This window comes from Tenebrio molitor, chromosome 3, assembly GCF_963966145.1.
Source record: "Tenebrio molitor chromosome 3, icTenMoli1.1, whole genome shotgun sequence".
Taxonomy (NCBI): domain Eukaryota; kingdom Metazoa; phylum Arthropoda; class Insecta; order Coleoptera; family Tenebrionidae; genus Tenebrio; species Tenebrio molitor.
The window spans coordinates 26,403,885-26,416,314 of record NC_091048.1 but is presented as its reverse complement, the minus strand read 5'-3'; the positions used below and the strand labels follow the sequence as shown (position 1 = coordinate 26,416,314).

The 12,430-nt window shown below is 44.8% G+C and overlaps 5 protein-coding genes across 7 annotated transcripts in view; 3 read left to right on the top strand and 2 right to left on the bottom strand.

The window, feature by feature from the left end:
• Nucleotides 1–63: 63 nt before the first annotated feature.
• cta (Guanine nucleotide-binding protein subunit alpha cta) lies at nucleotides 64–4,204 on the top strand. The gene is made up of 2 exons (XM_069041478.1): nucleotides 64–960; nucleotides 2,721–4,204. Exons 1-2 carry the CDS (start codon nucleotides 484–486, stop codon nucleotides 3,342–3,344), a joined length of 1,101 nt encoding a protein of 366 aa, XP_068897579.1. The 5' UTR covers nucleotides 64–483; the 3' UTR covers nucleotides 3,345–4,204.
• Nucleotides 4,205–5,186: 982 nt separating this feature from the next.
• The window catches only part of LOC138125902 (uncharacterized), a 36,681-nt gene continuing 29,437 nt past the window's right edge, over nucleotides 5,187–12,430 (top strand). Inside the window, exon 1 of the mRNA XM_069041468.1 lies at nucleotides 5,187–5,313. The gene's annotated coding sequence lies outside the window, so the exon portion shown is untranslated. The remainder of the gene's footprint in view (nucleotides 5,314–12,430) is intronic.
• On the bottom strand, nucleotides 5,875–9,360 carry LOC138125897 (glutamate receptor ionotropic, kainate 2-like). Of its 2 annotated transcripts, none has more exons than XM_069041456.1 (11): nucleotides 9,147–9,360; nucleotides 8,944–9,090; nucleotides 8,394–8,896; nucleotides 8,172–8,339; nucleotides 7,967–8,119; nucleotides 7,699–7,916; nucleotides 7,432–7,651; nucleotides 7,159–7,382; nucleotides 6,977–7,114; nucleotides 6,230–6,932; nucleotides 5,875–6,182 (listed from the first exon to the last, which is right to left on the bottom strand). In XM_069041456.1, exons 1-11 carry the CDS (start codon nucleotides 9,238–9,240, stop codon nucleotides 5,979–5,981), a joined length of 2,772 nt encoding a protein of 923 aa, XP_068897557.1. In that variant the 5' UTR covers nucleotides 9,241–9,360; the 3' UTR covers nucleotides 5,875–5,978. The 2 variants fall into 2 exon arrangements, with proteins under 2 accessions (XP_068897557.1, XP_068897558.1); XM_069041457.1 differs by having other exon boundaries at nucleotides 9,151–9,344.
• LOC138125904 (RUS family member 1) lies at nucleotides 9,569–11,557 on the top strand. Of its 2 annotated transcripts, none has more exons than XM_069041470.1 (7): nucleotides 9,569–9,835; nucleotides 9,890–10,211; nucleotides 10,260–10,404; nucleotides 10,457–10,620; nucleotides 10,668–11,121; nucleotides 11,173–11,353; nucleotides 11,404–11,557. In XM_069041470.1, the coding sequence occupies exons 1-7, from the start codon at nucleotides 9,763–9,765 to the stop codon at nucleotides 11,481–11,483; spliced, it is 1,419 nt and encodes a 472-aa protein (XP_068897571.1). In that variant the 5' UTR covers nucleotides 9,569–9,762; the 3' UTR covers nucleotides 11,484–11,557. The 2 variants fall into 2 exon arrangements, with proteins under 2 accessions (XP_068897571.1, XP_068897572.1); XM_069041471.1 differs by lacking the exon at nucleotides 9,569–9,835 and having other exon boundaries at nucleotides 9,884–10,005; nucleotides 10,062–10,211.
• Nucleotides 10,884–12,425, bottom strand: LOC138125915 (RWD domain-containing protein 4). The gene is made up of 4 exons (XM_069041483.1): nucleotides 12,187–12,425; nucleotides 12,028–12,137; nucleotides 11,793–11,979; nucleotides 10,884–11,740 (listed from the first exon to the last, which is right to left on the bottom strand). Exons 1-4 carry the CDS (start codon nucleotides 12,289–12,291, stop codon nucleotides 11,570–11,572), a joined length of 573 nt encoding a protein of 190 aa, XP_068897584.1. The 5' UTR covers nucleotides 12,292–12,425; the 3' UTR covers nucleotides 10,884–11,569.

Below are 12,430 nucleotides of genomic sequence, written 5' to 3'. Positions count from 1 at the left end.
AGGGGTCCTTCAGTTCTTTTTCTCGGAAGGCGTCTCTTGCACAGACTTGTTGTCGCCTGACGAGTTAATATCAGCCAAAGCTCGGTACAAGTCGTGTTTGAAGATTTTGCAAAAGGCAAGCGGGGCCCCTTGGAGAGGTGTCCCAGCGGGTGATATTGACGACACAGGAAATCAAGCATCACGCAAGTTTTGTAGGTTGCGGCTGATTAAAATAAATGAGTCGTCGGGTTGTGATGCAATTGTTATTTTCGAGTGGTTTTCCACTAGGTTGGCCCCAGACCCAGAAGCTGGAAGTCGTGACAGTTTTAGATAAGCCGCGGCAGCAAAAGTGGCATTTTTCTTTGTGGGAGCGGCATCGCGGTGGAGCATAATTCGCAAAGAGCGCGTGACGCTTTGACACTTATCGTGCGCATGCGCCCCCACCATTCTGTCTACTTCCACCGCACAGATATGTAGTGGAATAGTTGTGGTGTTTTATTAAAAATGTCCACTTTAATGTGGTCGTGTCCGTGTTGTTTACGGTTCAAGTTCAGCCCCGAGGAGATAGAGCAGCGGTACAAGTCGCTGGAAATCGACAAAATGCTGGAGAAGGACAAGCAGGCCCTCAAACGCCAAGTCAAGCTGCTCCTGTTGGGCGCTGGGGAGAGTGGCAAGTCAACATTTCTGAAGCAGATGAAGATCATCCACGGGATCAAGTTCGAGAGCGAACTCGTGATGGAGTACCAGCAGATCATCTACCAGAACGTGATCAAGGGGATGCGCGTCTTGGTGGACGCCAGAGACAAACTGGGGATCCCGTGGGGCGACCCCTCGAACGCCGCCCTCGGCAAAGAAATGCTTCAGTTCAACGCGCCGGTGCTCGACTCCAGGACCTTCATCCAGTTCTGTCCACTGCTGGTCAAGCTCTGGAGGGACAACGGCATCCTGAGGGCATTCGACCGGAGGAGAGAATTCCAACTGGTCAGTATGGGGCGTGAGTCAGACCGCGCCACCGTTAATCATAACCCGGCCTCGTCAGAACTCAGAAACCCTCTGACAGGCAGAATCAAAATTCGCTGACGCCACAGATAAGTCGCGGGTTTTCACGAGGTTTGCCCCTCTCGACTGATTTATCCTAAATTCGCTTGACACACCATTGCTCATTGTTAACTTTGTTGATTGTTGAACGAGCAATCAAACATGATTTAATCAACACTTTGCCCAACTCATCATGTTATATAAGTTCATTGTTTTTAATTGTTCACGTGGTGGTTGGTTTTATGAATTTCGTTTACGAGGCGATAATTTAACGTATGGCCGCTGGACTGGTTAATAAAATCAGTGGCGAGTAATTACCGGGAAAATTACAAATTAAATTTACACTTGAGACATCTGTCATTTGACGTGTTTACGAGGGTGCCGCAGTTGGCAGCACTGAAATCAGTGGCATCTCGATTCTTGTCAAGGGATGAAACGCGACTATTTTGACATTATCATATCAAAAAGGAAATCTAAAGAAGTTAAATTAGTTATCGTAATTATTTGATAATGGGAGAGATAAGATGATAAATTTGATCGATTGTGTGCAGAATCCGGAAATGTCATTTTACCGGTCTTTGCTATCTTGATGAGTACTGTTTACGTAGATAAAATATCTCTTGTCGTTTAAAACCTGTAGATAACAGATAATTTCTATTATCTAGATGTCAGTTGAAGATACTGTAACGTGCATAATGCAGAACTGGTCACATGACGTCCGCATCGTAAAAATATCCAAAATATATCTAATCTTAACCTTTACAAAATCTGGTTTTACACAAAAACAAATTAAATTCTACTGATATCTTTATGATTCTTGGAATTAATTTGTACTGATAAGGATTCGTAGCTTTGTCCTGCAACTGGATAAATCCGTAATTGGTCCTTATCTGTCAGTTTTTGACATTTCTGTTGCCATTTAAAATTTGGTCTGCAGGATGTCGCAAGATTTTATGTACTAATTATTACGATGCGTTCACACATGACGTCATCGAGTGAATAATCGGTTTGATAATGCACCGCAAATATTTCTGTTTTTCATTTGACGTCGAACGAGTTTGCAAACGTCCTCTGCGAAAAATCGAGCTGCGACGTGACTTTGTTGACGCCACAGACTCGCAGCTGGTTCAGAGATGAATGTTTTTTCAATTTGTGCATGTTTTGTGTTTTTTGCGTGTCCAGGGGTCATCTTATCCGCGACCCGGCCATGTACAAATTAATTAGACACAAATTTTACACAGATGAAAAATAAATAAATCGATAAAATGGGATGCGGATGGAGTTCGGCGTGTTTTGATAGGTTCATTATCCGCGCAGGTGATTCATTTTCCGGTAGGCGTAAAAACGTGTTAGTGGTGTTATTTTGACTTGTGTGGTCCTCTCGTGTCCGTAAATGTTCCCAAGATGTTTTGCGAAACAATTTGTTCATATTTTGAATGTGGAGATAATTTTTATTGCGGCGATGATTCCGAGAAATCGAAGGACACACCAATTATGTTGAAAATGTTGCGAATTTGTGGATTTGTACGGCTCTGAGTGAAGGTCAGGATAACCACTTGTGCAACGTTGCACATGTGTTTTAATCGGCCGTAAAGTTTGAAGCAGCCGAAGAAAAATAAATGAGAACCGCGAGGGTTATCGATTAATAACCGCTTTGATCTCGGCGAGCGTTTGAGTGAAGTGTTTGTTTGTTTTGATTGCAGAGCGATTCGGTGGAATACTTTTTGAACAACCTGGAGCGGGTGTCGCGCCACGACTACATCCCCAACCACAAAGACATCCTCCACTGCCGCAAGGCCACGAAAGGGATCACCGAGTTCGCGATTCCCATAAACAATATTCCGTTCTTGTTCGTCGACGTCGGCGGGCAAAGGTCGCAAAGACAAAAGTGGTTTCAGTGCTTCGACTCGGTGACGTCGATACTGTTCCTCGTCTCCTCGTCGGAGTTCGACCAGGTGCTGCTGGAGGACCGAAAGACGAACAGGCTGGAGGAGTCGAGGGACATCTTCGACACGATAGTCAACAACCGGATATTCGTGAACGTGTCGGTCATCCTCTTCCTGAACAAGTACGACTTGCTGCTGAAGAAGGTGGCCAATCCGGAGACCAACATCCACTGGTACTTCCCACAGTTCGCGGGGAATCCGCACTCGATCAACGACGTGAAGGAGTTCATCTTGGCGATGTTCACCGGCGTGAAGAGGGAGTCGCGGAAGGTGTTGTATCACCATTTCACGACGGCCGTCGACACCGAGAACATCAAAGTCGTCTTCGAGTACGTGAAGGAGATCATTCTGCACCGGAATCTGGAGAGTTTGCTGCTCTAACGACGGTGGAGTGTATCTGCTGTAGGCTGTGTACGACACAATCGTTGCAAGACTGACTAAGTTTAATTAGTCCGATAAGACTCGGTTTTAAAGGGATTTTTAAATTTTTTTATCAAGTACAATCTATCGCAGAAATTACAAAAATGTGATAGTTTTTATCACTGATCGTTTGGGATTACCAAAGACTCAAATTTAACTCGTTGCAATAACCAAATACTCACATTTCTGTAATTTTATATCCACAAAGAAGTAACACTGACAACTGTATTGTACAACAAATATTTATATACACACTAGTTTATAGATCTGTTAGTAATACTGCCAAATGTGCCTCGTCATTTTTACATATTTATGATAAAATCAATCTTGATGGTTTTTACAGTTTACGTAATAACAATAAAGTGATCCATTCATTACGTCGGGTTTTTGTGTAAAATATTGTAATATATTATTTTTATATTATAGTTTTATTGTTTTCTTTTTTTTAGGAAATGTTTAGGAATGTGATCTGACTTAGTATAAACGGCCTAAATCAATCTGGTTGAATTATTATATATTTTTATATGTAACGTTTAGTGGTAGCGTTTTGTAAACCATTTTTTGGAGTATTTTTCGAAATTTTCTAGGCAGCTTTTGCAATGCTCGTATTATACATAACGTGTCCAAGTATTTACAGGGAGTTTATAGTGCCTTAAACACATGATCTAAAATTATACTCGATTTTACAGTTGTAAACAACGTAATCCCGAAATGACTATATGACTTTCATTGTATAATAAAATTGTATATAAGTATCTTTTATCTCTTTATAAATATTTTTCTAATTGTTAATAAAAAGTATTCGCAGTACGAGTACTCAACTTTTTTTTTTTATTCTCGATCGAAGTACAGCACGTGCAGTTTTTGGAACATTTTGAAAGAAAATTCCAGTAGTTTCCGTTTCAAGATTTATTGCAATGTGAGTTAACCTCTACAAGAAATGTGTTGTAGGTACTGGAAATCGAAAGCTTCCACACCTTGCCAGGTACCTACGTATTACTTTAAGCAAAGCTTTGGTTTGTAAATTACTTGACTACCTACGAAGTTTAAAAAAAAACAAAGCGCCTGTGACAAGTGAATTAAACTTTGTATTATGTCAGCTATTAAATAATTGTTACAAAAACATTTAGTAATTAAAAAATAAGCCAAGTGTTACATCGTAGTAATTTTTACGGCATTCATTGTTCTCGTCTCAATTATTTTTATTCAAGTTGTAATGAATAGTTTAGTTTGACGTAAATACCTTAATTTATAAAAAAATACAGTTACAATAGGAAATTGTTTGTTGTAGTAGTTATTTTGGAGAATTATTTTGTTGTTAAAATTTTACCGGATAATTTTTAACTTTTGCAAGATTTCAAGTGATCTTTGTAATGTTTTAAATAATTATGTGATTATGCAACCAACAAAGCACAGCCCTTTCGATAGGCTTTCAAAACCAAACATTTTTACGTAAAAGGCACAGTTTTTTTACATTTGTTATCATAGACGCGGTTTAATTGTCCCTTTTATGGCGGATTTCCGATGATGAGATTAATTTACTTATAAAATATTGTTTTGATCCACGTTGAATTTTTGGATGTCAAAAAATCGGTCAGTGGTGCCAACTTGAACTATGTAAAAATTGTAAAAAGAAAACCTGTTTAGATCAATTCCACAAGAATAAATTACTTGAGATCGCAGTGGAGCTCCGATCAAAGTTAATTCCTTCATTTTTCTTAAAATGATGCCACACTAGATTATTTCTGGAATTTTTAATGCGTTAAAAGTAAAGAAAGTAGGGAGTATTTTTTTACGGTTGGCAGTGCTCGAGCCATGTTTCCGCTACTGTCACGACTTTAAATTTTGTTCGTAACATTTGTAGAAGTTTTAAGTTTTGTGTGAGTCGGAACAAGTTCTTTTAGTTTTTCCTGAAGTGAACATCCAAAAGGTACGTTATTTTACCCCTACACACTTAGTAAATAAGGTTAGGTCGTTGAATGAGATCATACCGAGTAACAACCGTCGAAGGACTTGAAGGTGTAAACTTTTCATGTGGCGATTTGTTTCTGGTCCTTGTTACAAAGAATAAACTTCCACTTCTGTTTCGTGCCCAAAAATTCGAGTTTCTTGAATCAACGTTTGTCATTTCGTGTGGGGCTGCTTTCTGGCTTAGACGCATCCCCTCCACTTAATAAAGAGACGAAGTTGTCGAAACTAAACGAACAATTGTTCCAAAACCTACCCCAAACGTCTGTCCAAATTATTTAGATCTTTTGATACAATAATCGATCCGTATTGATCGATTCCGCGTCAGAAGCGAACTTGTTTAAGTTTTGTTTCTTATTTTTTTGTTCGACACTCAAAATTTGAGAATTTTCTCCTTATGTGAACGGATTTTGATAAATGTCACAACTTGTCAAAACGAAACGTCAAACTAATTTTGAAGATTTTAAGCGATTTGGAGCCTTTAAGGGGCTCGTCAAACAAAAAAACGTTGTATTCATACACGTTTTTAGATAAATCAATTTATTTTTCTGTTGCTTGTTTTTATTTTACATTTTCTTTTCCGACAGCTTAAGCGAGTGAAGTTAGTACAAAGTGCGTGTTGTTTTGTTAGTCTCTGGCAGGCGTGCCAATCTTGCTCAGTATGTTCAAATGTAGAAATGACCCTGCTCCGTGCAGTATACTGTGACCTATACTCTTGGAGTCGTCGTGCGAAAAATTCGACTCGGGGATTTTCGGTTTGGTCCTCTTCTTTGTGATCCACACGTTTAGAGCAAACATCGATTCGATCTTGAGCGCTTCGAAATACGTCACCTGCAACAAACCTCCCAATTTTGCGAAAGATCCAAGTCGAGACTTACGTGCTCCTCAACCGAGACGTTCCGCACGTTCCACAGGAACTCGAGAATCGCCAAAACAAACGCCACGCTCACTCCAATTCCTAGCACCAGAAACACTCCACCCACGTTGGCCAATGCCAGCTCCGACGAGCTCTTCTCGGAGGACCTGATCGAAGGACACGAGGGCTCGTCCCTCATCTTTTTCCACCACTTGTCCTTCAATTCGATCAGTTTCGAGTCCTCTTGCAGCTTCAAGATGGCGGTGTTGATGGCGCTGCGGTAGGGGTAGTCGATGGGCATGGCGATGCCGTACCCCTTGCTGTCCAACCAATTTCCTACTTGTTTCAAGTCACACTTGGTCTCGATTTCGTACTCGATCTGGGACGACTCCATCAGGAAGGCGTACATTCGGTTCTTGGTCGTCTGGACTCGCTTCACCCCGTCCGCGTTGTTCTTCTCGAAGACGCTGGGTCTCGCCTGGATCATGCTGGTCCACATCCGCTGGAAGGTCGAGTAGTTCGACTCGCGGAAGAAGTCTTGAGTGGCGCCACCTTCGACCGTTCCATACTTGATCTTCGTTTGTTTGGAGAGAGCCTCGGCGCTCTCGATGGAGGGTTCGAGGCGCTCCATCGTGAGGAACGCGGCCAAGTTGGCGGTGTACGAGCTCGTCATGATCAACGAGAAGAACCACCACATCGACGACGCCATCCGCGACGAGATTCCCCTAAACCACCAATGAGACGGCGTCTACCTCACGGGACTACTCACTTGGGCAAGATGTCGCAGCCTTGCGTCATGATGGAGCCCAGCGTGAGCCACAGAGAATTCTTCAGGTCCCAGATGTTCTCCAGTTCGTCGGGGTGTCGGTCGCAGGGGTGGGGGTTCTCCCAGTCTCCGGGGGCCATTCTGTCACACAATGTCACAACTTTTGGGCTCATTGCTCAACTTACCTGGCCACAAAATACAGTATCACCGACACCGCCAAGTAGAGCGTCGCCGTGTAGATCCAGATCTCTGTGGAGAACGGAGCCAAGAAGGCGAACATGTTGACGTCTTTCTCTTCGGCTTTTTTGTACAAGATGCTGATGCCCAAGCGCATGAAGGGCATGCTGAAGTCCACCACCTCGCGGCGCTGATGCGTTATGCTCAAGTCGCAGATGGCCAGATCGGCTTTCTGGAAGTGGACTCTAGACGTAGATGCCGAAGTCGAGGGCGCAACCTACTCGATCCAGGAGATCCTTGATCAGTCCGTTCCAGGATTTGGTCGCGGGGTCGTAATTCCCGTACTTCCCGTCTTGGGCCAGCCTGAATTCGTACTTGAAGCCCAGGATTCCGGCGATGGCGTCGATCAGGTCCATCGAGAAGCCTTCGTAGCGGGCGTTTCCTGTGAGGATTTCGCCTTCATAGCGGGGCTTGCGCTCCATCAAGTACGGAGGACCGAGTCTGCAAAAGTAAACGTCACGAAGGACGAGGACGACAGTGGTACCAACCGCGACGACACGATCAAAACTCCCTTTTGCATGTTTTTCACCAAAGCGTCGTAACTGTCGTTTTCGCTGCGCATGAAAGTGAGAACGTCCGGATCGTGTGCGTTCCATCTGGCGACGACGTTTTCGCGGACGCCTTCCACCACGTAGAGGGTGAAGTTGGTGCGACGCCCCGAAGAATCGAAACTGATAGGACCGCTCACCCCGAACGGGTTGACTTTCTGCAAACGACAAAGTGAAGCTTGGCTTTTGGAAACCAGTGCCGCAGTACCACTTTCATGAAAGAACTGATCCGAAAGCCACCCTCCCACTTTTGGTCGTCTTCGCAGAAGAGACTCGCGGGTCTGATTGGGTCAGTGACGTGGAGAGCGTTCACAGAATCGATAAACATCTCTACGGCGTCGTGTATCAGAGCAGTTTTTGTCTAGAAGTAGACTAGAAGTGTATCGAGGACAAAACTGGTTCGTTTTGCGTACTCTGATGGAGTAAGGTTGGAGGACGAGCGGTTGTCGATAGTTGAGGTCTGCGTATTGTTGCCAGTTGCTGAAAGCACGCTGAAAATCTTCGCTTTCGGGATCTATAATCCTGATTGTCGTGATGTTGGCGGAACTGCTCAACACCGAAAAGTCTAGAGTGTGGGCGTCCTAAAAAATTTGCGGTCCTTCGAGCCGGATTTCGATACCCGCGGAAGCGCTTACCAGCGAAGTCAGAAAGTAGTTGTAGTAGGACGTATCCATCAGCTTCACTTCTTTGGCTTGCCTCAGAAACTCGATGATGTTCTCGGTGGCGCAGTCCAGAATGATCCTGTTCTCGCCCAAAGCTCGAATTTCCTTCAGAAGTGGCCTGTTGTCGGATCCGGGTCCCAACTGTCTCACTATCACGTTGTCCCTCTTGTCGAAGCTTTGCAACTTCAAGATCTCCTGCAGCCTGACCAGTCCTTCGTCGTCTTCGTACAAAACTACAAAACTCCTCCACTGCAGATTCTTCACGATCACAGCGAGCCCGTGAGAGAGGAGCTCCGGACTCGGGTAAAAACTGACCATGGTGTGTTTCTCCGAAAAGTAGCCCAGAGGGCGCCAGTGCGTCTGAATATAGGGGATTTCCAGATTGGAGCAAACCGACTGGATAGAAGCGGAGGCGGTGGCAGACCCTGGCCCAAAAATCCCCGCCATTCCCGAGTCCTGTTGCGTCATGTTGCACACTACACCCAAACCTGTCAACCAAAACCGACGCAGTTTTGCCACTTACCCAACTTGCAACACTTGAAAGTGTCACTGTTCGACAGGACTCGAGTCTGCAGGACGTAGTGCAAGTTCTGTTGCATCGTGTTGGTGGTCTTGATGGCGCTCTCGAGGACCAGGCGACTCTCGGCGTCTTCATTGTCGAAGAGTGCACCTGGAACAAGCGACAGTCGGCCAATGGTGTAAACAAAAGAGTGACGGTGCACCCACCCACTGTGATCACGTCGCGGTGGTCCGCCAGACACAGGTAGTTGTAGGCGACGAAGATCAACAGCCAGACCACATTTTGGTAGACTATTCGCATTTTGATGGCAACTGTCGAGACGCACGATTTATTTCGGACGGTTGCAATCGGTGCTGGAGCGGTGCCAAGGTTTTTCGTTTTACCGAAAATAGAGCAAAATGCGAGAGGCGCCGCTTTCAAATGTGGCAAAAGCTGGAAAAGAGATTCTCATTGTTTTAAATAAAGAGTTGACAAGTGACAAGTGTTTTATTTTTGTGAGGTTGGAGCCCCCGTTGCAACTGACAGGCGCCGCCTATGTTTTGTGTTTATTCGATGACAGGTGACGTAAGATTTAAAAGGGAATTAATCACGACCACGCGAAAGAAATGCAAATTGGCCGAAAGTGGGGCTGCACCGTTGGCCCATATTATTGGGAGGTGTTTGTTGATTTTGTTGTTGTTTGAATTTGGCGCGAGGCGACCTTCCCCGGCCATTGACATTCGCCTTGTCAAAATCAGCTGTTTGTCAAAAGTGTGTCCACGCTCCAAACACAGTTTTATTGATGTCAGATAACGTTCCGTCTTCGCATTCCTCGCGTGAATAATGCCACATGAAGACTTGTTAATAACAGAACAATGTGGCTCGTTAGGCAACCCCATCAAGTACACCCGACAAGGTAAATACGCACGATAACCCCCTCGCCCCCTTAAATTTTGTCTTTTGAAACAAGGTCAGAACGGCATAAGCCGCCGCGAGATCGCACAAGAAACCGTGGCGGACACGCTACTGCAGGCCGTGCTCGGTTTTTTCCGAGAGGTCCTGTTGCCCCACGGCTATCCAGACAGTGTAAGCGAAGATTATTTTGATTATCAACTGTGGGACACGGTCCAAGCATTTTGTAGTACCATCACTGGGATTTTCACGACGCACGCCATACTTAAAGGGGTGGGGGTGGGCAATGTGGAGGCTTCGGCCCTCTCAGCGACCATCACCTGGATCATGAAGGACGGCACGGGGATGGTTGGCAGGATCATGTTCGCCTGGTGGAAAGGGTAATTGAGACGCTCGTCGCGAGCCCCAAGTGCATCTCTGACTTGCAGGAACTCGCTCGACTGCAACTGCAAGAAGTGGCGACTCTTCGCCGACCTGCTGAACGACGGGGCCATGATCCTGGAGCTGTGTGTACCCCACGTGACGCATCTGACCACCGAGATTCTCTGCCTTTCTACCGCCATGAAATCTGTGGTAGGATCGACGCAAAAGAAAGTAGAAATCTGTTACGCAAGTGCGTTTCTAGGTCGGCATTGCCGGTGGGGCCACCAGAGCCTCCATAACCAATCACCAGGCGATCAAAGGCAACATGGCGGAGATTTCGGCCAAAGATGGCAGCCAAGAGACTCTCGTCAATCTGGTGGCGAGCTTCACCGGAATCTTCCTGATAAACTACTTCACCGACATCACGTAAATCACCGGATTTTTCCGGAACTCAGTAAAACTTGTCTTTGCAGTGCCCAATGGGTCGTCACTTTTCTCTTGATCATATTGCACTTGTACTCCAACTATCAAGCGGTGACGGCGCTGATCTTCAAAAATTTGAACGACTTGCGCATGACTTTGGTTTTGAAGAGTTACTTGATCGTGAACGCGGTTTTGGGGCCCGAAAGAATCAACAAGATGGAGTCGGTCCTGTTGGGTTTCGGCACCGACGTGGAGAAGTTTTGCGGTTTTAAGATAATTCTAGGGAGACCTCTCCGAAAAACTTTGATTTACTACAATTACGACGAGTTGAGGAGCTTGACGGAGGTCTATAAGAATAGAAAATACTTACTTGTACCTGATTTAAAGAGGAGAGCGATTTTTGTGACATTCGAAAAAGGGGAGACGCCTCAAGATGTCATCGCGGGGTATTACAACGCAGTATTACTTGGTCTCGCCACTTGCATTTACAACAGAGTAAATCTCGTAAGTTTTGTGAAGGAAATTGCCTCCATAACTGGACAAAATGGATTTCAGGACATTTACTCCAAGAGACAGTTGCACCAGTCCACTCCCGTCACGCGATTGAACACTTTCATGAAAACCAATCACAACAGTCTCGACGTCCCCAACAACATCCCCCCACACTTACTGCTGACGTTTAACGACTTTGTGGACCAAGAAACGGACATGTTTTTTACCGCGTTACAAGTCAACGGTAGATGTTGCAAATGTGGAGTTGGCGTTTCTCAAATGTATTTTTTCCAGGGTGGAAAACTGACAGTCACTCTTTGTACCTGGACGAGTGGAGGGCCCAATGGAGAGATTTCGACAAGAGGTCGTTATGAATATTTTTGTACTGTTTTTTAATGGTTCAACACATTTTTTTCGTAAAAATATATATTTTTATATAAATATGTAATACATTGCGTTTTTACGAAGTCGGTGCTGTTGGTTCTTTAGGCCCTGTTTGTGACAAGTGTTTGACAATGTCGACCCAATTCCACCCTCTGGGCTTCTCTCCCTTATTGTCGACTCGACTCCACTGGCGGCGCTTCTGTGCTTTGGTCAGTTGCTCCTTTTTGGGGACCTTCTGACTCTGGCCCTTCATCCAAAAAAAATGACGTCGTGTGTGTTTGATAACTGGAAGCACTCACCTGGTTCTGGTCCTGTTCGACGGTCACAGATTTCTCGCTGGTTTCGGGGTTTTCCGGCTGTTCCGCGATCAAAGTGTCAAATCTCTCTTTGAGAAATTCAAAGAGAGTGTAGGTCATTGACATTCCTAAATATTGATCAGCTTCTTCTAATACTAAAGACACGATTTTGTCTTTGAGCGGCTTGACTCTGCAAGCGACAATCACTAGGGGGGACGAGACAAAAAGGACGACTTACACGTGTTTGTTGTAGAACGTGTCCATGTTGACTACGGGAGGTTCGCTGGGGTAAGTCTCGCCCCATTGTATTTCGAGCAGGAACGACTTAACCGTGTCGCTCTCTCCGTACTGAAAAATGCCCCGAGTGACACCATTTCCCGAATTTAACTCCACTCACCTTATATTGGAAGGTGTTGGGGGAGATTTGTTTGAAGCAGTCATCGCCGTCGTAAATCGACGACAGCACCTCTCGTTCCTCCTCTTGCAATTCGGTGTCGGACATCGTCACACTTTAAAACGCTCACAACATCTCTAGCTACTTTATAAACATAAAATTTTGATACAAAAATACATAACCTAACATTTAAAAACTACCTAACCCCACTTTCGGTCACTCGTGCAAGTGCCTTTGACATCTGACA

Excerpts from the sequence above, each read along its gene's own strand:
- cta (XM_069041478.1), top strand. The coding sequence starts at position 484 with ATGTCCACTTTAATGTGGTCGTGTCCGTGTTGTTTACGGTTCAAGTTC. Across the intron at positions 961-2,720 it reads GGAGGAGAGAATTCCAACTG|AGCGATTCGGTGGAATACTT; the intron begins GTCAGTATGGGG and ends TTTTGATTGCAG.
- LOC138125897 (XM_069041456.1), bottom strand. The coding sequence starts at position 9,240 with ATGCGAATAGTCTACCAAAATGTGGTCTGGCTGTTGATCTTCGTCGCC. Across the intron at positions 9,091-9,146 it reads CCGCGACGTGATCACAGTGG|GTGCACTCTTCGACAATGAA; the intron begins GTGGGTGCACCG and ends CGCTTGTTCCAG. Across the intron at positions 6,183-6,229 it reads ACGTCTCGGTTGAGGAGCAC|GTGACGTATTTCGAAGCGCT; the intron begins GTAAGTCTCGAC and ends GGTTTGTTGCAG.
- LOC138125904 (XM_069041470.1), top strand. The coding sequence starts at position 9,763 with ATGCCACATGAAGACTTGTTAATAACAGAACAATGTGGCTCGTTAGGC. Across the intron at positions 10,212-10,259 it reads ATGTTCGCCTGGTGGAAAGG|GAACTCGCTCGACTGCAACT; the intron begins GTAATTGAGACG and ends TCTGACTTGCAG. Across the intron at positions 10,405-10,456 it reads CTACCGCCATGAAATCTGTG|GTCGGCATTGCCGGTGGGGC; the intron begins GTAGGATCGACG and ends GTGCGTTTCTAG.
- LOC138125915 (XM_069041483.1), bottom strand. The coding sequence starts at position 12,291 with ATGTCCGACACCGAATTGCAAGAGGAGGAACGAGAGGTGCTGTCGTCG. Across the intron at positions 12,138-12,186 it reads CCAACACCTTCCAATATAAG|TACGGAGAGAGCGACACGGT; the intron begins GTGAGTGGAGTT and ends GGCATTTTTCAG. Across the intron at positions 11,980-12,027 it reads ACGTTCTACAACAAACACGT|AGTCAAGCCGCTCAAAGACA; the intron begins GTAAGTCGTCCT and ends TGTCGCTTGCAG.